The sequence below is a fragment of the Perognathus longimembris genome, chromosome 28, assembly GCF_023159225.1.
Source record: "Perognathus longimembris pacificus isolate PPM17 chromosome 28, ASM2315922v1, whole genome shotgun sequence".
NCBI lineage: Eukaryota > Metazoa > Chordata > Mammalia > Rodentia > Heteromyidae > Perognathus > Perognathus longimembris.
The window spans coordinates 72,883,870-72,909,389 of NC_063188.1; the positions used below are offsets into that span (position 1 = coordinate 72,883,870).

At 44.6% G+C, this 25,520-nt stretch overlaps 1 protein-coding gene across 1 annotated transcript in view; it reads right to left on the reverse strand.

The window, feature by feature from the left end:
- Positions 1 to 19,910, reverse strand: part of Itih6 (inter-alpha-trypsin inhibitor heavy chain family member 6) — a 39,581-nt gene extending 19,671 nt beyond the window's left edge. Inside the window, exons 1-5 of the mRNA XM_048336163.1 lie at positions 19,809 to 19,910; positions 17,190 to 17,344; positions 5,060 to 5,170; positions 3,978 to 4,225; positions 1,502 to 1,671 (exon numbers count right to left, since the gene is read on the reverse strand). Coding sequence (XP_048192120.1) covers positions 1,502 to 1,671; positions 3,978 to 4,225; positions 5,060 to 5,170; positions 17,190 to 17,344; positions 19,809 to 19,910 — 786 coding nt within the window. The remainder of the gene's footprint in view (positions 1 to 1,501; positions 1,672 to 3,977; positions 4,226 to 5,059; positions 5,171 to 17,189; positions 17,345 to 19,808) is intronic.
- Positions 19,911 to 25,520: the final 5,610 nt, after the last annotated feature.

The following is a 25,520-nucleotide window of genomic DNA, read 5'->3' on the forward strand; positions in this document are numbered from 1 at the left end:
CAGTGTCCCCCACATCATGCAGCCCTGTACACGACAGAGACAGAATACTGTGTGAAGGAGCAGAGGGAGGTAGGGCATTTGACAGGTAAGGCTCTTTGCCACACAAGCAGTGGGACAGGATTGCAGGGCTCCAGGTGGGTGGCAGTTGAATCAGAGCTCACAGGGAATGGGGGGTGTTGGGTGTGTTTTTCTGCTCATCCTTCCTTGATTAGGATGTTTCTCCTTCAGGCAATTGCGGAAAAGGGAAGGGACAGAAGGAAGCCCCTGATTCTGCCTCCATGAATGAAACACACCTACTTGGCAGAGCACCAAATGCTGCCACCTGCTGGCAAGGTACCCCCAACTGCTCATAGGAGATGGGAGTTCCACTCACTTCTTCCTAGAGGTAGGCTCTGCTACATCTTTGTGTCTCTGCATATGCTGTTCCTTATCTTGACATGCTTTTCCCTTCACAGAGTGAACAAGTCCTACTCATTTCTTCCAAAGGCCAAGTCTTTTAGGAAATCTTCCTTCTCTTATACCCTCTCATTCTCTGCCACATATATTGCACTTGCTTGAGCAAGGATTACAAAAGAGGAAGGTGCTGGCCAGTGGGGAAGGAAGAAGACACACTCAGGGCAGCTGCTACTTTGAGCATGCTTGCCCATATGTGAGGCTAGAACTCAGGTGCTTGTGGAGAAAGGAGTTGAGTGGTTGGGAACTGTCAGGAGGACAGATTGTGTCAGGAAAATGGGAAGAAAAAGGTGTGGGAGCAATCCTCTTAGGATCAGCCCTACCCACTTCACCTCTTCCACCTCATCCTCTTTCTCTTCTAGCCAGGGGCCCTGGAACCATGCTGAGCTGAGCTATTCCCAAGAAGCATAGAGTCTCCCTACTATCTTCACTAGTTCATGACTGAAGAGCTCTGCATTCAGGCACATGGCTCAAGTGAAGCAGAGGGCCTTTGAGAAAAATCAGAAAATGGCCCAGACTAGTGGCTCATGCCTGTAATCCAAGCTATGCAGGAGACTGAGATATGAGTATCACTCTTCAAAGGCAGCATGGGCAGGAAAGTCCATGAGATGCTTATCTTCAAACAACCACCAAAAATCCAGAAGTAGCACTGTGGCTCAAAGCTGTAGACTGGTAGTGTTGGGTATATGGTGCTCAGTGACAGTGTCCAAGCCTTTAATTTAAGCCCCACAACAGACAAACAAACAAACAGGTAAATAAAAAAACACAAGACTACATGGAAATGTCAGAGCCTCTGCCACACCCCTCCCAGCCTAAGGATGTTTCAGAGTGGGTTATCACTTCCTGCATTTAGGTCAGTACATTCAAACCCGATTTCAGTTTCTACAATCCCAGATGTCTCGCCATTTCAGATGCTCATATGTGTGTGAAGCCTTTACATCCTCTACCCCCATCACACACCTCACCTATTCCTAAGGAGACTCTGATGAACAACTTTGTGCACCACATTGCCCAGGCCCAAGTTCAGTCCAACTCCCTGAGCTCCCACCTGCACATCCCCAATGATGTTCTCCATGGTCACGTCATACTGGACTCTGAAGTCAGCCATGATGCCCGAGCTGGAGGACGCAGATTGCTCATGCATTGTTGGGGAGAAGGTAACTCGAACACAGGTCTCTCCTCTCTCAATCCTGGTGGATGGGGGTGTGTCAGCCTCACCTGCACAGGTGGGGAAGGTCAGTGTGGGCTGGAATGGAAGGCTCACCCCACAGAAAAGCCACAGTTGGGGGCAAACAAAGTAGTAACTTGGAGGGAAGGGAAGCAGGGGAGCCCTCCCATCACCTGCAGCTCCCCCTGGCTTCTAGGCCCTCCCACCTGCCCCAGTTTCCTGCTCTGCCCCAAACCTTGCAGCCTGCAATTTCTTGCTCTGGCCCCTGCCTCACCTGCCCCACCTGCCCCACACCCCCAACACAGCCCTCCACCCCAGCCCTGGCAGTCTGGCCCTCACTCCCAGGCTCTCCCTGCCCCACTATCCATCCAACCTGGCCTCTCTCCAGACCACTGGCCAGTGAGGCCCCAAGTCCACCAGGAGCCTGGGTCTTCTCCCACAGAGGCAGAGTGCTGGGGGTGAGGACAGGGGCGCGCGCGCGCACGCATGCACACACACACACACACACACACACACACACACACACACACACACACACGGCCTGGGTCTCTCCCATCCCCATCCAGACTGTGGGAAACAGCAGAGCTGCATGGTTTCCCTGTGGGACAGAGTTGCATGTGTTTTCCTCCCCTCTGCCTCTCACTCCCCCATCGCGTGTGGGAATGAGCCTTTTAGCGGCTCATGAAATCACTGGTGACTGGCTGGTCCCGGATGTTTGCTGAGCTGGCCACAGAGCAACTGCTTCTGGAATTTTAGTCCAAGACAAGTGTCCATTTAGACATGTCTCTCTCTGGGCCACCCCCTCCCCCCCCCAAAAGTGAGAAAATGAGACTTGGGAATTCTTCCTCCCTACTCCTCCCTGCTACAGCTGTCAGGAAGCTTAGAGGCAGAGGGAGCCCCTATAATCCTGGGCGCCTGCTCACATACATTCCCTGGGCTTCCTTCCTTCCAGAAGTCTTTGTTTGGTTTGATCCCCTCAGGATTGCTTCTATCCTCTGTTTTAACCTTTAAGGAGAAGGGGGGAGGGAGCTGCCATTTTTAGCTGAGGGCTTAAGAGCAGAGGCTGCGACACTCACATGGCCTGTGGGCCCAAGTCCCTGCTGCTGCCCTGTGGCCCTGGACCAGCCATCCCTCCCTCCCACCCCAGCCTCCCTATGCACAGCCCACAACTGACCATGCCTCCTGGCTCCCAGGCAGTCCGTGTGGGCATCCAACCCCAGCAGGGCCATGGGAGGCCCACAGGCGCATCTATGCATCTTGGCAGTGCCCAGCAGCCCTCACTCTGAACACCAGCATGCAGCCTTCACTGCTCTGCATCATAACTTTGGGCAGCACTGTTGCCAAGTTCTCCTCCTGTCCTGGGCCACAGATGGTCTCTCCTCCACCCAACTGCATCTTGCGGATGGGGAAAGAGAGGCAGAGCAGTGGGCTGGCTGACTTGTGGATGGCGCCACCTCAGTGCAAATGGGAACCGGTGTGTGTGTGTGTGTCTGTCTCTCTGCACTGTGTGCACCCCACTGCCTGTCTGATCAGCAGGGTCAAATCAGCCAGGACGTCCAGTGCTGCAGAGCCCTGCGTGGGTGGCCAGGCAAGCTGGTGTGCTCCTGTGCTGGCCCCCCGCTCTCAGAGGCGCCTTGGGGGTGGCTCTGAGGGGCTGGGGCCTGGCTGGGCCTCAGGTTCACCTGTGCTGGTTAAGGACCCTCATTCCTGTGTTCCTCCTCACCCTCGGACCCCAGCTCTAGGCTTGGCCGGCAGGATGCACTCCCAGCCTGCCCATCTTCTGCTGCCCTCCCTGGCATTCCCAGGCAAAGCAGGCTTCTGCCAGTCCGGCACCTTCTACCCTTAATTTTTTTTTTATTTTGCCAGTCCTGGGCTTGGACTCAAGGCCTGAACATTGTCCCTGGCTTCTTTTTGCTCAAGGCTAGCACTCTACCACTTGAGCCACAGCGCCACTTCTGGCCTTTTTTTTTTTTTTTTTTTATGAATGTGGTGCTGGGGAATCAAACCTAGGGCTTCATGTATATGACGCAAGCACTCTTGTTACTAGGCCATATTCCCGTTCCCTTTAATTTTTTAAAAATACAACACTTCATTGCATTAAAATAAAAACCCTTTCCCCAATGTTGACTCTTTGTGACAAGGGATATCAAGCCTTGGTTGGTTTGTAATGTGCCAACCTCATACTGGTGCCAATGACTAGACCCATGCTGGACCCCAAATATCTTTAACTTCATGTATGCTCTCCTCTCTCTAAGGTGAGAAGGAACTTGGCAGAGAGCATGGGATGCCTTGTGGAAAGGGCAAAGTTCCTATTCAGGGATAGCCAGTAAGGTGGTTGACCACTTTGCCCACATACTTGCACGGTCGTTGGTGCGCAGCCAGCTCGTCCTCAGCGGTGGCACATGCACATAGGCGATCCCTGTTCTTTCTGACACAGTGACCTCTACACTCAGTCTTGTCACCAATTGACCAGGCCTCAGGCTCACCACCAACTGGTACTGGCCTTGGTGTCGCTGGAGCAGTTCCTCATAGGATAGGGCAAATATTACTTCTGTCCTAGCTGCCAGACTAGTAGAGATTCGGAATTTCTCTGATTCCCGGTCCCTGGGAGAAGGTTGGAAAGAGCATTGGATATCCTGAGGGTTAGGAGAGCTATAGGATATGCTGTTGCTTCAATCCAGAAGACTAGGCCAAGCCTCTGGTTCAACCAAGGGCCTGACCCTACAGTCAAGTGATGCAGACATTCACCCCTAACCTGTTTTCCTCACTCATTTCCCATACTGAGAAATTCTCCCAAAGGTAGCTCCTTCTCAAGGAAACTCTTTGTGAAAATCTGGACCTAGAACAGAAGAACTAGGGCCTAATGCTTCCATTTATGAAAGCAGTTTTTTTTTTTTAAAAAACAACAACAACAACACACACAATGCCTCTTCCTCTTCAAATAACTCTATGCACCCACTCTTGCCCCATGTGTTAGACTGAAGCTTGTTTATGTGGCAGTAACTCAGTTTGCAATAGCCAAATCTGAAGTTTTCCTTCAGAACAAAATTCTCTTGGAAGTTGAGAGGAAACATTGAAAGAAGACAAGCCACTTTTGCCAAGTGAATAAAACTTAGTTAGGAAACAAGACCCAATTTAGAATAAACAAAATATCACTTGAACATAACCTTTCCAGAAGATGCCAATGCTTAAACAAGCCACATCAGGCTAAAAATGGAAATGGGGACACAAACTTCCATTTATTGAGCACTTACTATTTACAGACTTTGATTCTCACACATTCACATGATCACATGGAAGCCTATGAAGGCAACTTTATTGTTGTCCCCCACTTAATAAAACTAGAGATCCACGCCTACACACCCAGAGAGAACATGCATCTCCCCTGGATACTCAGCTTAGATGACTTGGTAATATTTCAGAGTGATGGAAACTTACCTGATGCCTACATGAGCAGCTGTCTTTCCTTGCTCATGAGCTTCCTCATAAATTTTCTTGGCCTGGTGCTTCTCTTTGATTTCTGCAACATAGACTTTATTGTTGATGGTCCTGATGCATCAGGAAAGAAAAGGGACAGGAGAGTGAGACAGGGATAAAAAAGATGTTTAGAGTCATAGAAAGAAAAAAAATTACAAAGAAGGAGGAGGAATAGAATAGGGATCAGGAGAGCAAGAACAAAAAATCAGGGGAAAAGAAGAGGGGGAGAGAAAATAGGGTGAAAACATTATAATAGTATCTATTTGTCAGATGGAAAAATGGAGACCACCTAAGATATGGTGTTAGAGTTTTGTGTTTTTCAAAATGCTGAATGAATTCTGCCATTTAGTACACAAAATCTCGTTCTCTTTAAATTATTTTTTTCTGTTTCTTTTTTGCTGGTCCTGGGGCTTGAACTCTGGGCTTGGTCACTTTTCCTGAGCTTTTTTGCTCAGAGCTAGTGCTCTACCACGTGAGGCACAACTTCTCTTCCAGCTTTTTCAGTACTTAACTGGAGATGAGAGTCTCATGAACCTTTCTGACCTGACTAGCTTTGAACTGCAATTCTCAGATCTCAGCTGCCTGAGGAGCTAGGATTACAGGCGTGAGCCACCAGCATCTGTCACTTAAAAAAATTTTAAGTCAGAGACCAGGACTTGAACTTAGTACCCAATGCTTTTGCTCATTAGCTAGCACTTTACCAACAGTCATGTCTCCAATCCCACAGATCTTTTAAAATGAGACATAACTGAACATTTTAATTATTAATATTATATATAGTTGTTATACAATTTATTTAAAATTATAAGACATTGGGATGAGTGTGATGGTGCAAAACTGTAATCCCAGCACCCAGAGGCTGAGACGAAGTTCAAGGCCAGTCTGGGTTACCATAGTGAGACCCTGTGTTAAAAATACATATTATTGCTTAGGATAAAACTAACTTTTATTCTTGAAGAAGTATGTCTGTTTGGGTGGTACATACCTATAGTCCCAGCTCCTAGAGGGGCATAAGTAGGAGGACTGAGGTAAGAGGCAACAATGTGAGACCATAAGAATCAAAGACCAAAACAATCAAAGCATAAAAGGGCATAACTGTGGCTCAAGTGGTAGGTGCCTGCCAGGAAAACTGAGGGCCCTGAGTTCAAACCCTAGGACGGCCAACCAAGTGTATCTATTTAAATTGTATTAAGCAGATGCATATGATGGTAAAAGTTGTGGCAGTGGTATGTAAATTACTTCAGTTTTCTGGACCTCACTTGGGAAGGAGCCTTGTTCGTGGGGAGCTCAAAGATACATGTGACAAAAAGGTTCACCTCCATTTTCCACAATTTCTCTAAGGAATATAATTAGTTGTGAAAAAAATACAACCAGGGTTTAGTGGCTCATGCCTGTAATCCTAGCTATTCAGAAGGTTGAGATCTGAGGATCCCAGTTCAAAGCAAGCTTGGGCAGAAAAGTCTATGAGACTCCTACCTCCAGTTAGCCAGCAAAAATCCAGACATGGAGAGCCAGCCTTGAGCAAAAAGGCCACACACACACACACACACACACACACACACACACACACACACACACACGTTTACAGAAGGGGGAAAACACTTTTGCCCAAATCTTCAAGAAAGGGTCCTAAAGGACATGAGCTTTGATTTGAGCCTGAGAGAAAAGGAGGATGTGGGTAAATAATCCTCACTGGTCATGCCTTCTCGGGCTCCTTTCTTAGCAAATTCTCTTTCTGATTTTTAAATCTTTGGAACACCCTGGGTCTCTGTTCTTGACCTTCTTTCCTTTCCTTTTCATCCCCCCTCCCCCTCTCCTCCTCTGTTCTTTCTACATTCACTCCTAAGGTGATGTCATCAAGTCCCAAGGCCTTAAATACTATTTATACACTGCTGACTCCCAAGTCTGTATCTCTAGGATAGATCTGTCCTCTGAACTACAGAGTCATATATCCAATTGCTTCCTTGACATCTCCAGTAGAATATTCCATGGGCATCTCAAGCTTAACATATCCCAAACTTTGTTTCTGTTGTCTCCTTTCCCCAAATCTGCTCTTCTCTTTGCTCTTTCTTATCTCAGGAAATAGATGCTGGGCTAAAATCTTAAAGTCATGCTTAACTCCCTTCTTCCTCTCACACTCCATGTCCAATCCATCAGGGAGTTTTGGCTCTATCTTTAGACTATAGTCACAATCTTTCCAATTCTCACCACTCCCACAATAACTACAAACATTTTTTTTTCCTGGTAAATGCAATAATCTACTAGCTGGCCTCCCTCTTTAAACCCTTGCTCCTAATAGTTTACTCTTCTCGAAGCAGTAGAAAGATCCCGTTACCCCTGAATCAGGCCATGTATTTCCTTTGCTCAAAATTCTCTGTGGCTTCCATCTCATCTCAAAGTGTAAATCAAACCCCTCACCAGGCCCACTGTAAACCTACACAATCTGGCTGACAGTTCAGTTCTTAATCTTGTCTCTCGCTACTAGTCTGTCTTGCTCCAGCCAAACTGGCCTCCATGCTATTTCCCTCTTTCCCTCCTTTCTTTCTTGTCCTTTCCTTCCTTTCTTTCTTGTCCTGGGGATTGAACCCAGATCCTCACCCACATTAGGCAAGTAAATACCACTGAAATACAACCTAGCTCTATTTTTATTTTATCTATTAATTGTTTCTTTTTATTTTGTAGCCTGTTGGGGCTTAAACTCAGGGTGCTGTCCCTAAACTTTTTTTCACTCCAGGTTGGCAATCTACCATTTGAGTCATAGCTTCACTTCTGTGTTTTTGGTAGTTAATGGCAGAAGCCTGGGCTGGTTTCTCACCTCTATCCTCAGATCTCAACCTCCTGAGTAGCTAGGATTGCAGATGTGAGCCACCAGTACCCAGCCCTAGCCCTATTTTTGTTTCAGAGAAAATATTTATTTGGGCTCTTAGTTTCAAAGGTTTCAGCTCTACAGTGAGAATCTGCTCTCCTTTCCTTTATGCTATGATGTATTGCCTCTGCCTTGTAATGTATATGTATGTATGTATGTATGTATGTATGTATGTATATGTAGGGCTCCACTTGCTTGCTCACAGCCTCCACCCTTCCTATTTTTGTTTTTAAAGATAAGGTTTCACTGTGTAACCTAGATGGGTCTTGAAGTTTTTATCCTCCAGCTTCCAGCTATATATTTTTTAAATAAAACTAAAGTTGAATTTAATGCATACAAAATCTCATAAAATTTTTACATGCTAATGGGTATGCAAGATTTGATACATACACAAACATATATCATGTAATGTTTAAATTAGAGTAAACATAGCTATTTCCTCCAATATTTAATAATTTCTTGGTGATGAAAACTTTAAGAATCCTGTGTGTGGGTATGGGGGGGGGCGGTGTATGTTGGTCCTGGAGCTTGAACTTAGGGGCTGGGCACTGTCCCTGAGCTTTTTTGCTCAAGCCTAGTGCTTTGCCATTTGAGTCACAGTTCCATTTCTAGCTTTTTCGTGGGTAATTGGTGATAAGAGTCTCCTGGATTTTATTGCCTCAGGCCAGCTTTGCACCACAGTCCTCAGCCTTCTGAGTAGCCAGGATTACAGGTGTGAGCCATGAGCACCTGGCCCCTTTCTTCTGGTTTTAAAAATGTACCATACAGGGGCTGGGAATATGGCCTAGTGGTAGAGAGCTTGCCTTGCATACATGAAGCCCTGGGTTTGATTCCTCAGTGAAGGGGGGAAATGAAGAGCCAGACTTTGAAGTCAGGCCCCACTTTACCACATATACCTGAGATAAGCAGGCCCTGTGAGCAAACCCAGGACAAGCTTATTAGGGCCCAGCCGGTCGAGAACTCTAACGACTGGGAATGCTTAACTCTAACCACCCCTAGAATGCCTCGAGCCCTGAGCCAATCAGATTTGTACTCGTAATCTTGCTTGCTTAAACACCTGATTGCTGTAACTTTGTCTTTTGCCTTTATAAGCTCTGTGTAATCGCAGCTGGGGGCTGCCTCCTAACCTCTGCTGTGTCCGTAGGTAGGACAAGGCCCGGGCCGCGGCCCCGCTTGAATAAAGTCTTGCCTTGCTACTGCATTTCGGAATGTCTGAGTCTCGGTGGTCTTCTTGGTGGTGGTCTCGTGACTTGGCACAACATATGGGGGCTCGTCCGGGATAGCCCCAGAGGCCCCCAAGACCCCAGACTCCGAAGGTAAGAAAACAGCGCTGTTCATTTGTCTTGTAATACATCTGTTTGTCTGTTTTGCTTTTGCTTCTTTCTTTCTTTCTTTTTTTTTTTTTTTTTTTGGCCAGTCCTGGGGCTTGGACTCAGGGCCTGAGCACTGTCCCTGGCTTCTTTTTGCTCAAGGCTAGCACTCAGCCACTTGAGCCACAGCGCCACTTCTGGCCGTTTTCTGTATATTGGTGCTGGGGAATTGAACCCAGGGCCTCATGTATACGAGGCAAGCACTCTTGCCACTAGGCCATATCTCCAGCCCTTTTGCTTATTTCTTGAAGGGGTTGTCGAAGCAGACGTGCTTACTCGGCAATCCTGGGGAGACTGGGGGATGCCCCAGACTCCCCACCCTTGAAGGGGGACCTCTGGAGCCCCGCTTTCAACTTGAGTCCACTCCTTCTGCACCCTTGCAGGAAGTTGTGCGGGCCAACTTGAGAAATCTCCAGTTTTTCTTTTTCTTGTTCTTGCCTGTGTTTTCCTTCTTTTGTATTGTTATAATTGTTTTGTTTTCTGTAGCCTTTTGGACTGAACATCTGATCAGAGCTATGGGTAACGTTCCATCATGGGAACCTCCATCTAGCCCTCTAGACTTGATCCTAGCTCACTAGAGGGAGGTTAAGGAGATAGCTCAAAACCAGAGTGTGAACATGTTCAAAACTGCAGTATGATGCAAAGCTAAGTTTAAGTTTAAATTCAAATGATCATCAAGTTTGGGCATTACCAAATGCTTTAAAGGATGATTGCATTGTTTTAAAGAGGAACTATAGTTAAAAAATGCTTAGTCAGAGCTAAGTGTCAGAAGTTTGGATTTAAAAGGATATATATTTTAAACTAATGGGGATAGAAGTAAACTCTCATTAACTCTATGTATGTAGGAAGAAATGGCAAAATGGGTCAATGTTTCTCCCTAATATATTGGAAAGCTGAATGGATAAGTATTTCTAATTGTAATTCTTGCATTAAGGAAAAATTGTCATTTGAGTTCAAAGGTCTTCATGCCATGCAGTAACTGGGAATAAAAAAAAAAAAAGAGGCTCTTTTGAAACAAGCAACCCATAGGCAAAGGACGGCACCTGGTTTCAGAATGCCTGTGAGCTTCAGTTTTTCCAATGCAAATAAAAGCTAAAGTGTTGTGTTAGTGTTAAAAAGGCTTTGGAAATCAAGAATACATTTCTAGATAAGAAATTTGGAAGTAAAATTGTCCTAAGTAATTATTGCAAAGTGAGAAAAGGAGAATTATGGCTACCAAAATATTTAATTGCCATTCCAGCTTCTTTATAGGTTTTTTGTAACAGTTTCCAGCAGGCCCACAGAGAAGCACAGGTAATTCCTACAAGTTTGTCAAGATCTAATACTGGCCCTTAATAAGTTCCAGGTAAGAACATGCTTAAAAACTACTTCTGTGTGGACCACCTTGTTGCTTTAATTGGAGTACAGTGGCCTCTTGTAAGACTCACTGATCTGAAATCTGTGGTTCGAAGCCAGCCTGGGCAGAGAAAGGTCCCTTTGAGAGACTTGTCTCTAATCAGCCAGCAGAGTGCTGGGAACGGAGTGGTGTGGAGCTCAGAAGTGGTAGGGTGCTAGTCTTGAGCTGGAGAGCTGAGGGACAGCATTCAGGCCCTGAGTCCAAGTCCAGTGACAAGTCACTCCTGGGACAAAAGTGATGGAGCATCCAGAGGCAGTAAGCCACTGCTTGGATGGCAGAGATGGTGTCAGATCCTAGAGTCACTCCTGTTTGGCCTTTCAAAAGTTAATCAAAGCCGGGAAGTCCTAGAAGAATAGTTCGTAAGCATGCCTTTCTAATGCCCATGTCTGTCTACTGGGCAGGAACTTGCCAGTCATCTGTGATAGTGGGTAGTAAGGGTAAGTTTGTCAAATGAGAGGATAGTTTAAAATCCCAACCCCCCACATCTACTCAAAGCCCTGACTGGCAGTGAGAATTTTAAGCTAATACATTTGTTCAGGAAAGAGACCTGAGATTGTGTTCTTACTGAGATCTGTTAAGTCATCAGAGATCAGTTCCCCAGCCATTCAGGTAAAAGCTTTTACAAACTAGAATGTTAAAAGGCTACACTGCGGTAGCCCAAAAAGAAGTCTGTATAGTTGAAAGTTAAAATGTTGAATGTAATTTCCAGTTTGGAGTAAAGCTCCTAATGGACATCTGATCCTGCAGCCCCTTGGTAAAGTAGACTAAGGTTATAGGTTCCTGGCTAGGTAAGGTCAACACCCCTGAGTCAGCCTGAAGAAGTTATAGAAGATGGATGATCTTTGCCCATCAGCCTCCCCTTTTAGGACCAAGGGACCAGAGTTGTTTTTGGGAAGATGAGGCAGGATAAACTAGAGGCATGGAAAACAGAGGTAACAGTATAGACTGCACCTGTGAGAAATGGTTACAGGCTAAGCCGCCTATGTTGGTTAAAAAAAAATCCTAGCCTTATTGGAAATAATCTGATTTAAACTTATTGCCCTGGAAAATGACCCAAGGGCCATTGATTGCCTAAAGCTGTCTTGACTTTCAGTAATGTGCCAGCCTGCAAAAGCTAGTGTGCTTAAGAAGGAATCAGGTAAATACTAGGAAATTTGACTAAAGTTAGGCTTTAGGTTAACTTAGGTTAAGCTTCTCTAACCAGTCTATGGAGAAAGTTGCAGGTAACCCAGAAGGTGTGACATTCTACTGGAACCACTGGGAGCCACTGCTGCCTGACACCACGGCCCCTGCCCATTACATTTGAGTGAGGGATCAAGGAGAGTCTAACAGTCATCTGGAAGAATCTACATCTTCAGATCAGACTCTTATCATACGCAGCTGGTTTCTGCTGGAAAGTGCTTTGGATCTGCTAACTAGCTCTATTAAGAAAATTGGATATTGTAAGAAATTTTCAAGCAGACTGGCCTGCTGCTAAATTCAAAGCATGTATGACAGGCTGGAGAGTCACACTTCCAGGCAATACCTGGGGTGGGAGGTGTGTCCAAGAGTATTAAATGTTTCCAGATGGATTAGGGTGTGACCTCAGAAGAGAGGGAGGTAACTGCCATCAGGAGTGCCAGGTACCAAGGTAACTGGACAGAGATTTAAACTGCTGGGCATCTTCATGGAGCCCTCGTGGGGGTGAATCTTACAGATGCCACTGGCCAACCTTAGGCACTTGGAGGAACTGGAAACTGGAGAATTCCACTCTAGAATAGTTGGCTCATGATATAGAATATAGATATAGAATATAGATATGGAATATAGATATAGAATATAGATATAGAATATAGATATAGAATATAAAATATAGATATAGAATAGTTGGCTTATGATAGTTGACTCTGGTCTGGCTTCTTAGGAGCAGCCTGTGCGTGGAGTCACAGTAAATTGCCTTGAGATAAACCGGAAAATGTAGACAGTTTAAAACTCTAGAAGCAAAGAAGCCCCAGGAAATGTAAAGAGGAAGGTTAATATAGAAAGCCTTGGAGAAAGGGATAGAGAAAGGGTTTCCTCTGGATAAGAAAGGGATTTAAAAACTAAATTATCACAATATGTTCCAATAAGTCACTGATAGTGTGAGGAAGTAAAACATGGTGTGAGTGGGGATATGTTAAATTTTATAAGACACAGATTATAAAACTTTATAAGGAAAGACTTTAGAGAGAAAACAAAAATATTTCCTTTAGATTAAAAGGTTTTGGCATGTTAAAAGTGAGAAAGACAATCCCTAAAGTGAGTATGTAACAAATGGTAAAGTTGGTATGTAATCAAATTGGCTATAATATAGATAGGGTCAGAATTGGGGCTTTGGTGTAAAACTATGTTTATCTGTCCCATTTGTTATGAGTTTTTATGGTATTGCGGGCACAATACCAATCTATCCCTACCGATTCTCAGTCAGAATCAAACTAAGCAAGGAGAACCACGATTGGTTCTCGAGTTACCTATCAGAAGGGGGGAATGAAGGGGGGAAATGAAGAGCCAGACTTTGAAGTCAGGCCCCACTTTACCACGCGAACCCCACTTTACCACGTACAGCTGAGATAAGCAGGCCCTGTGAGCAAACCCAGGACAAGCTTATTAGGGCCCAGCGGTCGAGAACTCTAACGACTGGGAATGCTTAACTCTAACTGCCCCCAGAATGCCTCGAGCCCTGAGCCAATCAGATTTGTACTCGTAATCTTGCTTGCTTAAACACCTGATTGCTGTAACTTTGTCTTTTGCCTTTATAAGCTCTGTGTAATCGCAGCTGGGGGCTGCCTCCTAACCTCCGCTGTGTCGGTGGGTAGGACAAGGCCCGGGCCGCGGCCCCGCTTGAATGAAGTCTTGCCTTGCTATTGCATTTCGGAATGTCTGAGTCTCGGTGGTCTTCTTGGTGGTGGTCCCGCGACTTGGCACAACATCAGCACTATATATATATATATATATATATATCCATATCCAGAAGTGGTGCTGTAGCTCACGTGGCAGAGTGCTAGCCTTGAGCAAAAAGAAGCCAGGGACAGTGCCCAGGCCCCAAGTTCAAGCCCCAGGACTGGCAAAAAAACTTAGTACCTATCAGTCAACCTTTCCCTATCTCTACGTTAACCCCTTACTCTCAGAACAACATGGGTTCTCAAATTGTATGAGATCAATTTTTTTTTATTGCTCATAGGAATGAGATTATGAGCTAGTTGTTCTGTGCCTGTCTTACTTCACTTAACATAATGTTCTCCAGGTCCATTCAGATTGTTACAACTGGCTGAATGGTATTCCATTTCTTTATCTGTTTATTAGTGAATGTGCATTTAGGTTGTTTCCATTGCTTGGACTTTGTGATTAGAGTCCCTTGCTATTTCTTGAATGTGTTTAGTACATTCTCTTCTCAGAGCCTTTGCAACTATGATTCCCTTGGCCTGGAATCTTCTTCCTCCAGATATTTGCAAGTCTTCACAGCCTCTCTTTTTTCATTGCTCTAAGAGAACACCTTCCACTCCCTTTGCTATACTTTTCATTTTTGTAGCATTTCTCATCAACAAACTAACATATTTATTTTATATCTTGCTTTCTCTAAAAGACTGTGAGCATCTTGAGGGCAAAGATTTCTATCTGTTTTGTCTGTTTTTTTCTCTGTTGGTTGTGGGGCTTGAACTTTGTCGATTGTGGGGCCTTGGCATTGTACCTGAGCTCCTTTACTCAAGGCTAGTGCTCTGCCACTTTGAGCTACAACGTCACTTCTGGTTTTCTGGTGGTTAATTGTAGGTAAGATTCTTATTGACTTTCCTGCCTGGGCCTGTTTTGAGCCACGATCCTCAGATCTCAGCCTCCTGAGTAGTTAGGATTACAGGTCACCAGCACCCAGCATTGTTGGTTTAAAAAATCATCTTTAAGTAATTGTACAAAGGAGATTTTGTCTGTTTTATTTGTTGCTGTATCCCTAGTGCCTGGAATAGGGCCTGGCCGACAGTAAGCACTCAGTAATTATTTGCTGAGTGGGCATCCCAGCCAAACAGGAAAACTCAGAGCAGTTGATGACGACACGGGCAGGGAGGGAAGAGTAGAGGATCAAGGGCCTTGAACCCAGCACCTTTTGCCATGATGAATGAAGAGTCATGGACAAGTCTCAAAATATAGGAGGGGTGTCAGAGCTGGCTTCTGAGCAGTGAGTGGTTGATGTTCTAGAGAATATTAGCACACCTCTATAGATGTCAAGTATAACAGTCTCCATTTAGCAGATGGGGTAACTGAGGCGTGGATAGGCCTCTGCCTCCATGAATACTGGGGGGAGTATCCTTAGCTGGCAGAAGAGACCACTTAGGCAAGGAGTATTTCAAGGCAGCTGAAAACGAGTTGCTATGGCTGGGCTAGTGTGGGGGTGGGCCAAGCTGGCAGGACCCCAAGGTCTCCTGGGGGGCGGGGGGGCAGGGTGGAGCTGCTCTGGCAGCAGCACACTGGGGCCTCTGTGTGTGCTGCCTTTAGCCAGCATACTTTCCACAGATTCTGCCCAAGAACATTTCCTCCAGCCTGCTTTGCTTAATTAAAAAAAATTCTTTTGGTGTTTCTTTTTTGTTTGTTTGTTTTCTATTGAAACAAAAAAAAACCCCACAAATTCTGCCTGACTACTTGGCCCTTACCTCAAGTGACAGCCCTTACCTCAAGTGACTGAACCTCTTAACCTCTTAGCTCCCTATCCATCACATTCCTGGGTTGTTTGTTTATTTATTTGTTTGTTTGTGGTGTGTGTGATTTGTTTCTGTTTTTGTCTTTGGTTTTCTTGCATACAGTAATCTTGTTCTCTTCAAATCTTACTCATATGGAAATCTTGCTATCAGGAAGTCCTCCTTGACTTCCTTCAGTGTTTCTGTCCTGTATATCCAGAATCTGACTTTGCACTATCACCTCCTCCATCCTAGCCACTCTTTACGGCAGGTCCATACAGTTCTAATTGGCTATAGCTCCAGGCTGTAGGCTGTTAATGGCACAAGGGCCTTCTCCCAATGCACCAGAGTGAAGACAGTTGAGCAAGGGCAGAAATCTGCCTGGGCTAGGCTAACTAATTTGCTTAGGTCTGAGCATGGCTATACCCAACGCCAGACACTGTTTTATAATTCAAACTGTGTTGTCATATTGGCTAATGGAGCCACTGCTAAGCCTTCCCTCCATTTCAACCAAGGTTACCAAGTTATCTCCCAGGTCTGACAAGCTGAGAAAAAGCAGTCACTGTCTATTTGCTTGCTCCTCTCATACTGCCAGGTTGTTTCTCTCTCCAGTGGTCGCTCAAATCTCCCTTCCTCCCCCACATCCCACTGTCCTGTCCCAGCCTCCAGCACCCCTTACACAGACTCTGTGTCTATGTCCTTATTTGGTATCCTAGCTTCCTGGTTGGCCCTTTCATCCCACCTACTTCACTACTGTCACTCATTGCTCTAAACCTTGCCACGTCACCTCATTATTGGCTACAGTTATTTTCAAAGTGAGTGTGCATGCCCCTGGGGAATTGGCTGGAAACCAGTCAAGAAATGAGCACTCTGCAGAGTTTTTCTTTATCCTTTAGTCAATTATCTTCCCATGCTTCATAATGTCACTAATCTATTTGTCCTGTAGCATATTTAATAGAACATAAAGTTTAATAAACACATGTGCTTGGGCAGTAATATCCAAGTATTCTCTTTAGCTTTGGAAGCCGTCCTCAGCTTAGTGGTTCCTTGCCTCTCAAATCTCATTTCTGACCACTCTCCTACCCCTTGTCTGTCCTTAAGACCTCAGAGACACATATACACATACAGTTCTCATGAGGGATCATCTGTGCCTCGATTCTTCAGCCTTGCCTTCACATGCCTGGTTGGTGGGCATTTCCTATTTCCAGCCTCAGTTAAAGAGTCTTCTCTCCAAGGCTTTCTTTAACTGACTAGGGACAGGGAAGTGACCACTGCCTCTTGTTTGGCCTTACCATTCCCATTCTTCTCTTTCCTCCTAGCTTACTTTATTTAAACCACCTGCTTCCTTTTTTATAGCTCCCTTATTAGACTGGACTTTAGGAACAGGGAGTATGTGCAACCCATCTTCCTCTTTCACTCATACCCAGCACAGTGTAGCCATATAGTCAGATGTATGAAATGATTGGTTTTTGTTTGTTTCCTTGATTTTCTAAAGTACCTACTTATTATGTGCCTAATACTAATTTTAGCATAGATTTTCACACATATTACTCATTTAATCCTTGAAAATGGGTTTGAATTTTCTTCCCCATTTTATTGATGTGAAAAGAATGCATTCTGAGTCCTATAACTGGCACAGCTGGGATTCAAATGCAAGAAGTCTGATCACAGAGTAAATCATCTTAATCACTATATTCTTCTGAAAGAACAAATAACAGACTGCCCAAATGTAGGCACAAATGAATGAAGGGTGAGTGAAGGGGCGGAGCAGACTTACATGGTGAAATTGGAGATAAAGGCAAGGCGAGGCAGATTCAGGTCAAAGATGGCTTCATGGGCCTCAGGGTGTGGATTGAACAAGATAGAGGTGACCAAGGTATGAGCATAGCGAGACACCACAGTGGAACGGATGGAATAGCTTGTCATCAACAGCTGATTGAGAAAAGACAGGAAATGAGTTAGCTAGACTCTATTCCTGGCCCAGATGAGTCTCGTTCTTGAAAACCTAAGATTTTCAGAGTGCCATTCAAGTACAGGTGGAGAAACTGAGACCCAGAGAGGGAAAATGGTAGCTTCTGTTCACGTAATGCACCTCCTTGATATTTCATAAAGACTCAGTAGAGGATGACTCAAAAGACCTCTAGGCTGTGAGCTGGTGGTTCATGACTCTGTTCTTAGCCATTTGGGAGGCTGAGATCTGAGGATTGAGACTCAAAGTCAGTCTGGACAAGAAACTCAGTGAGACTCTTATTGCCAATTAACCACCAAAAGAGCCAGAAGTGGCAGAATGGATCAATAAGTAGAGTGCCAGCCTTGAGCAAAAGAATCTAAGGGACAGTACCCAGGCACTGAGTTTAAGCCCAGTATTGGTGCACACAACACACACACACACATACACACACACACACACCAAAAAGAACCCGCCCCAAATACATAATCTACATTTTAACAAGATACTGTGAGATTTGTATACATATAAAATTGAAGTACTTGTCCAGAGGTCTGTGTGTGTGTGTGTGTGTGTGTGTGTGTGTGTGTGTGTGTGTGTGTGTGTGTTCCATTAGTGGGGATTGAACTCAGGGCCTGGGCTCTTACTACTCGCTTTTTTTTTTTTTTTTGGTGCTGGTCCTGGGGCTTGAATTCAGAGACTGGATGCTTAGTGCTCAAGGCTATAGCACTCCAGCCCATGAGCCGTATCACTTAAAAAGAATTGGAGATAAGCGTCTCAGGGAAAACAAAAAGCACTACAAAGATTGCCAGGCACAGGTGACATACACTTGTAATCCTAGCTACTTAGAGGGCTGAGATCTGAGGATCGAGATTCTAAGCCAGCCTGGGCAGGAAAGTCCATGTACTGTAAGTTGTGCTGTGGCTCCATGTTAGAGTACTAGCCTTGAGTAAAAGAGCTCAGGGACAGTGTGCAGTGCCCAGGCCCCGAGTTCAAGCTACATGACAACCAAAAAAAATTTAAACATTTTTAAAAAAGGAAAGAGTCTCATGGACTTTCCTGCCTGGGCTGGCTTTGAACTATTATCCTCAGACCTCAGCCACTTGAATAGCTAGGATTACAGTTGTGAACCATGGGTACCCTGCCTCACTCAGCTTCTTTACTCAAGGATGGTGCTCTACCACTTAAGCCACAGCTCTACTTTATTTTGTGTGTAGATAAGAGTCTCATAGAGTTTTCTGTCCATATTGGATTTGAACTTTGACCCTCAGATCTCAGCCTCCTGAGTAGCTAGCAAAGAGTCTGACTTAGCCCATCTGGAGTGAAGCTTAAGATTTTACCTTTCTTTCATTTTGTGTTGGTACTGGAGCTTGAACTAAGGCCCTTGCACTCTTACTTACCTTTTTCTCTCAAGGCTTGCACTCAACCAATTGAGCCACATCTCCAGTTATGAGATCTTACCTTTCTAATAAGTTCCCAGGGGATACTGATCCATGGATTTTGTTTTAGACAAGATCTGAAACTTTACCAGGCTTTAGAATGTAGCTGAATAGTTACATTCACTGGAACCTACTCCGTGCAAGACATTCTTGATACATTCAGTTTTTTCTTCTTTCAGGTCCCAGGTAAAAAGGATTGGACCTAGTCCGTGCAATCATGCACTACAAGCATGTAAAGCATCTGACATCCATGATCACGTTGAACTCGCACATCAACTCATGAGTTAAATGCTATCAATTGTTCACACTTCACAAATATGTTCTGTGAGTCTCAGAAACTGTGAAGTTACACAGCAAGTATATGATTTTCTTCCTCACCTTTTCTGAAGGTGTGTGTGTGTGTGTGTGTGTGTGTGTGTGTGTGTGTGAGAGAGAGAGAGAGAGAGAGAGAGAGAGAGAGAGAGAGAGAGAGAGAGATTAATTGGAGATAATAGCCCTGTGGACTTTCCTGTCCAGGCTGGCCTCAAATCTTGAGCCTCAGATCTCAGACTCCTGAGTAGTTAGGATTTTAGATATAAGCCACCAACACCTGGCACCTTTTCCAAAGTCTTGATCCATTTATATACTCACACAGCATGCATATCTATCTAGTTCACTCTATATACAGTAGTGGGAAATGGAAGCAATCTGGGATAAGGGGGACTGATTCTCATACCTCCGGTGTCTTAACCTCTGAGCCTTTGGTCCTTTCCAAAGGGGTGGGGTGTGTGGAGACAATAATAGAGGCTGGTGCACAGGGTTCCTATGAGAACTAACTTAAATAATAAATCTTGGACCCTTAGTGCAGCTTTTGACACTTGCTCAGCAAACAGTGGCTCTTTTCTCTGGTCTTTGCTTCTCAGCCTCAGATTGAAGAAGCACAGTAGCCTTCCCATATTCCCATATTCCTCCCCAAGGAGTTTAGTTTCTTACATATCCCAGAGCTTTGTTCCCTTATCCCCAAACTGACCTTTGTGCTTGATGAGGAGGGATCAGGGGGTCCCTGGTATGTCAGTTCAAGGAGCAAGGTCAGCAAAAAACTGACACAGATGAGGCACTTCCACTCAGACATAGTGCTACTTCTGGCCTGGGTCTGTTCACGTCCAGAAGGTCTGAGGCTGATCTTCAAAACCTTGCTCTTTTAAACATCCAGGTATCCCTTCTCTTGAGAGGGAGGGACCATCCTGAAGTGTGGAGAGGGCTGTGAATGTGGCATTGAGGCCCATACAAACCAGGATTGTCTTAAAGCCGGGGCTGGCATCTTGCCTGGAGAAGGGCCAGTTCCATGTCTCCCTTTTTCCCCTCGTCCAGCTGTAAGATGAATGGAAACTAAACATACCAGAGTGCTGGGGCTGTCTGTTTGCTATGTTGGCTCAGGGTGGGGTTTTTATTTCCTATAAACATCTACCAGAGCCCAGTAACTGGGGCCAAAAAAGGTCACTCAGCTCTGACAATCTTAAAAAGTTAGCAGAGATGAAAGAGAAGTTGGAGAGACAAGCCTCTGATGTTGGTTCTTTCTGGTGTTGACTTTTGTCTTCAGATGGGAGAGACTTGCTCAAGATCCCGTAACATTTTAGAGGTCCCACAGACACAGAATTATGACATCCAGAGCAGAGAGACCAAGGTAGAATTAAGCAGAGCCCCAAAAGAGAATGTGATTTTCAATGCTGGTAGTTACTGATTCTGTGATAGTGACTGAGTTGACTACACTCACTATATCCTCAGTTTCTTCATCAATAAAATGAGAATAATAATATAAATTCCTTTGTAAAATTGTGAGATAAAAGGAGTTTGTCCAAATCAGTTTGGACACTGGTGGCTCATACCTGTAATCCTACTTAGGAGGCTAAGATCTGAGGATCATGGTTCAAAGCCAACTGAGCAGAAAAGTCCATGAGACTTTTATCTCCAATTAAGCAGCAAAAAGCTAGAAGTGGAGGTGTGGCTCAATGGTAGAGCACCAATCTTGAGCAAAAAATAATCTAAGTGAGCCACAAGTTCAAGGCCCAGTACCAACATACTAAAACAAAATAAAAGGAGTTTGTATTTTTGGAATGCTTGGCACATGGTATTTGGTAAATAGCTGCTAAGATGAGGGCTGGATGGATCATGAAAAAGAGAATAGTATGGTGGCCAGCCATGGTGCTATGTGTTAGTGATCCTAGCATACTGGAGGTAGAGGCAGGATGATGGTGAGGTCCATGCCAGCCTTGGATACATAGCTCACTGTCCCTTTGGAGACCTGGATGGAGATGACAGGCGGGAGTCCCGGGATCAGGGAGATGCCGAGTTTCAGTATTCTGGGCTAAGTGCCTACAGGTCTTATGAAGAGGACTAAGGGGTGGGTCTGGGAAAAAGGAAAGTACTTGGAGGTTCACACAGGGGTCGTTAGTGTGGCTTGAGTCTTTGTCAATCTATCCTTTCTTTTCGCATAGATGCTACAGAGATCTAGCACTTACCCAGGACAAAGCCTGGAGAACATTTTACAAACTCTATCAGCTCCCCAAGCTCTTTCTCTTGAAGATGAATAGATATCCAAGGACTCTTAGGCAAATTAAGTAATCCAGCAGCATGAAAGCAACAGGCTAAAATAAACAAATAGAACAACAGACTGCAGAGCACTCTGGGAGTTTGAGAAACAAAAGAGAACTTCAGGAGGAAAAATGATAATTATCCTCAATGCTATTCAGGAAGATATGACAGCATAAAACAAGAACTAGATGCCTGGCTGGGAATATGGCCAGTGGCAAGACTGCTTGCCTCGTATACATGAAGCCCTGGGTTCAATTCCCCAACACCACATATATAGAAAATGGCCCGAAGTGGCACTGTGGCTCAAGTGGCAGAGTGCTAGCTTTGAGCAAAAAGAAGCCAGGGACAGTGCTCAGGCCCTGAATCCAAGGCCCAGGACTGACAAAAAAAAAGAAAAAAAAAAAAGAACTAGATACTTTAAACAGGAAGGCTCGGAGGAAAAAAAAGTTCTCAAAAATTGAAAAGAAGTAGCTGAAATTGCAAACACAACTAACCGAAACACTAGGAAATGGTATTGAGGAAATCTCTCAGAAAGTAAGGCAAGAAAACTTAAGCACAGAAAATAATAAGAGAAAATATATGAGTTACAGATCCATTGAACAGGTTTGACATTTAAATAACAAGAGTTCTAGAATACCCTCCCCCACCAAATGAAGAAAACTTGAAAAACCATATTAGAAGTTAATTTTTTTTTTTGCCAGTCCTGGGCCTTGAACTCAGGGCCTGAGCACTGTCCCTGGCTTCTCTTTGCTCAAGGCTAGCACTCTGCCACTTGAGCCACAGCGCCACTTCTGGCCGTTTTCTATATATGTGGTGCTGGGGAATCGAACCCAGGGCTTCATGTGTATGAGGAAAGCACTCTTGCCACTAGGCCATACTCCCAGCCACTGGAAGTTAATTTCCTATAGCCAAAAAAGATCTGAAGTGTAGATGACTAGAATAGTGAATCTAGGAAATAATGGAGCTAACTCAAAGCAGTATTTGTGGCAGTCCCCACAGTGATTCCATTATTGCCCCCTCCCTTGGTATCTCCTCTCCTGCCTTCCAGTGGTATATTTCTACATTCTGTTGTTGTTGTTCAAGACATTGCTTTGAATTCAGGGCCTAGGTGCTCATGACTGGTGCTTTACCACTTGAGCCACAGCTCCACTTCTGGCTTTTTGGTGATCTCAAGAACTTTCCTGACTGGGCTGGCTTCAAATTTCAGTCCTCAGATCTCAGTCTCTTGAGTAGCTAGGATTACCAGTGGCTGGCTGTACATTCTTTTAAAAGTCAAGTCAAGGCCTGTAATCCTAGCTACTCAGGAGGTTGAGATCTGAGGATCATGGAAAGTACAGGAGACTCTTAATCTCCAATTAGCAGGAAGTAGAGCTGTGGCTCAAGTGGTAGTACACTAGCCTTGAGCACAAAGGCTCAAGGACAACACCCAGGTCCTACGTTCAAGCCTTAGGACTGGCACAAAAACAAAACAAGCACAACAACAACAACAACAAAAACCCAAGTCAGATTCTCCCCCTTCTGTTTTGCTGGTGGACCTTACTGTGACTTACAGGGCCCTAAGTGAGAAAGGATAGCCAGGACAGCCTCATTACCACTTCAATCTCATTTCCTATTCATTCCTTTCCTCTATCACTCCATAACCTGTGGCCTTACTGTTCTTCAGATTGCCAGGAGGTGGGGGGTGGGGGGGAGGGAATGCCATGCATGGTCCTCACTGGGAGCCTTTGCATGGCATGTTTTTTTGCTTGGAATGTTATCTCCCAGGAATCCAGGTATCCACTTGGCTAACTCTCTCAGCTCATCCAAGCTTTTGCTCACAGGCTACCTTTTCATTGAGTCATTCATTGACTAACCTACTTAAAACCTCCCACCTTCACTGACCTTTTCCACTTACCTTTTACTCGGCTTTGTTTTTCTCCATAGCATCTATTCACTCATTTTTAACTTGTTATATCTTTTACTTATTTATCTGATTCTTTTTCTCTCTCTCCCTTGCTAGAATGAGCTCTACAGAGAGCCAAGTTTACAATTTATCTTCTTCACTGCCCTATCTTCAACTCTCAGAACTCTATCTGGCACATAATGAATATTCAATAAATATTTGTTGAATGAGAGAATATAATAAAAGCATATGACTCAAGGGAAGAGAGAAAGCTATTAGAAACTCTGTATGTACCATTACGCAAGAAAGTTGTAGTCCAAATATAAAGCAAAATAAAATAGCATATGATTACAAGCAGCTGATGGAGCATTAGAGAGAGTTGTTCATTTGACCTTGACTTTAGAAACAGTCTCATTTTGAGAGGGCCAAAGATTTGTGACATTGGACTTGGAGAGAAGGAAGTATATTCCTGGCTCACTAGTCAGGTGGATTTTGAAAAATATTTACATAGTTATGATAATGTAAATGCTGTTTATTGGTTCTCAGATTTTAGAGTCAACTAGGAGAGACAAAGTAGGGAAGACTTGGTTGTGCCTATAGAACAGAATGTAAATGTTAACAACTTGGATACTGTAGAAGGAAATGAAACTGACAGTGTGGGACCTTGAAAAGGCAGAGAGAGGATAATGACCCTAAAACCCTTGTTTTTACAAAGTGGGTAATTGAAAGAATCAGAAAATAGATGCTATAGGAAATAAAGATCTGAATGTCTTTCCTTTCCTTTCCTTTCTTTTTGTGCCAGTATCAAACTTGAACTCAGGGCCTCACACTCTCCCTTAGCTTTTTTGCTCAGGGTTGGTGTGCTACCACTTGAGTTACAGCTCTACTTCTGGCTTTTGCTGGTTAATTTGAGATAAGAGTTGCATGGCTTTTCTGCTTAGTCTTGCTTAGCACCTTGCTTCTCAAATCTCAAGCTTCTGAGTAGATAAGATTACAGGAGTGAGCCACCAGCACTTGGCTCTGAGTGTCATTTTTTTGCCAGCCCTGGGACTTGAACTCAGGGCCTGAGCACTGTCCCTGTCTTCTTTATGCTCAAGGCCAACACTCTACTACTTGACCCACAGTGCCACTTCTGGATTTTTCTATATATGTGGTGCTGAGGAATCGAACCAAGGGCTTCATGTATGCGAGGCAAGCACTCTAGGCCATATTCCTAGTCCTCTGAGTATCTTTTCAAGTTACAAAACAAACCAATAACAAATACATGTTGATGTTGATCATTGCAGGAGAGTGGAGGGAAAAGTGAGGAAGTAGTGTGCATACAGCCAACTCTCATTGCTATCTTGGAGAGTCAGTAGGATATGGTTTAAATTTTATAAACCAAGAAATAATATAGGAGTCTTTACTTCCCACCCTCTGCATGATTCTCTCTTCCATTTCTCCCTACTTTTATCCTGTTTTACTAAAATAAATCTTTGCTAAAACCTAAAAAATGAAACATTAGCCGGCCGCCGGTGGCTCATGCCGGTAATCCTAGCCACTCAGGAAGCTGAGCTCTGAGGATCAAGGTTTAAAGCCACCCCGGGCTGGAAAGTCCATGAGACTCTTATCTCCAATTAACCACCAGAAACCAGAAGTGGCACTGTGGCTCAAGTGGTAGAGCACTAGCCTTGAGCTGAAGAGCTCAGGGACAGCACCCAGGCCCTTGATATCTGATTCTATTTGCCAGCCCCGGGGCTTGAACTCGGTGTCAGGGTACTGTCCCTGGCTTCTTTTGCTCAAGGCTAGCACTCTACCACTTGAGCCACAGCACCACTTCAGCTTTTTCTATTTATGTAGTACTGAGGGCATCATGCATGCTAGGTGAGAACTCTACCACTAAGTCACATTCCCAGCCTTAACTCTTAATATCAAGTCACTCTTCCAGAAACTAAGCAGAGTCCCATGAGAACCACATTAATCCTTTCCCAGGGTGGTGCTCCCATGACTTAATCACCTTCCATTAGGCTCCATCTTTTTTCATGAATCCTTTGGAGATATGCAAAATCCAAACCACAGCAGCTGGAAATAATATTCTGGAACTTAGAACGTCAGAGGAAGTCTGGTGGTTAAGGCTCTGGCATTCAGCATTGCACTTACCTATATTCAAGTCCTCCCTGCCATATTCATTAGTGGCTTTACCTTAGGCAGGTTACCTTTCTCACTCCCTAATGCTGCTATGTACAAAATGTAAATACAAAATGCTCTTTATAAGCAAGAGCCACCTCT